The sequence below is a fragment of the Atta colombica genome, unplaced genomic scaffold (genome assembly GCF_001594045.1).
Source record: "Atta colombica isolate Treedump-2 unplaced genomic scaffold, Acol1.0 scaffold39, whole genome shotgun sequence".
NCBI classification, from domain to species: domain Eukaryota; kingdom Metazoa; phylum Arthropoda; class Insecta; order Hymenoptera; family Formicidae; genus Atta; species Atta colombica.
The window spans coordinates 397,733-399,270 of NW_017259498.1; the positions used below are offsets into that span (position 1 = coordinate 397,733).

Consider the following 1,538-nt stretch of genomic DNA (forward strand, 5'->3'; position numbering starts at 1 on the left):
TTACTTTTTAGTATAATAGAAATAATAATAGTAATATGTGAAAATATGTGTAAAAAATAATTAAAGGGATAATTTTCGCATTGTTCGTTTTAGAAAAAAAACAAATGTAAAAAGATTGCTCATACACAATAATGCATAATTTTTATATAATTATACATAAGTATTTTTTTCTTTCTTTAAACTTGATTTTTTTTTTTAATAAAGTGTAAAAATTATCCTTTTAATTTTTTTTTCACACATTATTTTTATTATTTCTATTATACTAAAATATTAAACTAATAAAATAATTTTACAAAAAAAAGAGGGATGTATAACCATGTATGAACGTATTTCATATAATGATGCATATAATTTCATATAATTATGCATATTTATAAATATTTATGTATGTTTATTCATGCATGAAAAATTTTTTACTGCATAAATATATAGAAATTTTAAATAATTGAAAATTTATTTAAAATTTCCATAGGTATTTGCGATTTTTAATATGAGAACTAAAAACTATTTCTGGATGTATTTATATAATTTGAATTTTGTGTGTGTGTGTGTGTGTGTGTGTGTGTGTGTGTGTGTGTGTGTGTGTGTGTGTTTTATATAAAGTTAATTAAAGTATATGAAACGGAGAATTATTATTGTTACCACTTTTTCGTTTATGACTATTTTAAGATCTTGACAATTTACTATATAATTTTCTATTAATTTATATATCAAATTTTAATTATATATCAAAGATGGCCTAATCTTGATCGAAATGTTTATTGCTTGAATTCATATTTTTGATTGAATTTATATTTTTAAAGAATTTAAATATACATATATGATTTTACACTAAGAAACGATTCTACGCGTGACTGTATACTCCTTTGATTACTTTGTAATTATCATTGAATTAACTAAAATATAAACGAGGAATTATTGTTAATATGTGATTTATTTCAATTTACAGTTACGTACACACGTCCACTAAGGACTAATGAGCCAGAGAAGGACAGAATGATTCCGGAAAGGGAAACAAGTGTGATTGCTGCCATCGGATCTCTGAATGCGCGAGGCGAAGCCAATGCTCATGAAAGATTCGATAAGACCACTGAGGATATTCGTATCGATTTTACGTCGATAAATGTTCACGAATGTACAAATTCTCTGTACAATATTCCGGACGCTCCTGATCTTGAACCCTGGACGCCAGCTGTCATTAATGATAAAAATATTTTCAATGCAAGGATTGGGCCGACTGGTGCGAAAAGAGGATACTCACGAATTACAGGTATCAATATATTGTGACTGAATTACGCATCTAACTTGTTATTATCAATTTACTTAATAAAATTTAGTAAGTAAAATCTTATAGTCTTACGCTAAATGCAAACAAAAAATTACTATAAATTATTTATAAATTATTTGATAATGACGGTATTTGGAACTTAATTAAAAATTAGATGGTAGAATAAAAAATGTATCTGTAAATTTATCGATATGACGGATATTATTTTCATAATAAGATAATATCTTTTAATTATATATATATATATATA

General features: G+C 24.8%; 2 protein-coding genes across 2 annotated transcripts in view; one reads left to right on the forward strand and one right to left on the reverse strand.

Annotated features, from left to right (window-relative positions):
* Nucleotides 1-1,538, forward strand: part of LOC108691104 (protein Skeletor, isoforms B/C) — a 69,335-nt gene that overhangs the window by 66,602 nt on the left and 1,195 nt on the right. Inside the window, exon 8 of the mRNA XM_018198743.1 lies at nt 950-1,270. Within this exon, the coding sequence (XP_018054232.1) occupies nt 950-1,270 (321 nt within the window). The remainder of the gene's footprint in view (nt 1-949; nt 1,271-1,538) is intronic.
* The window catches only part of LOC108691103 (nuclear pore complex protein Nup107), a 17,097-nt gene that overhangs the window by 1,617 nt on the left and 13,942 nt on the right, over nt 1-1,538 (reverse strand). The window lies entirely within an intron of this gene.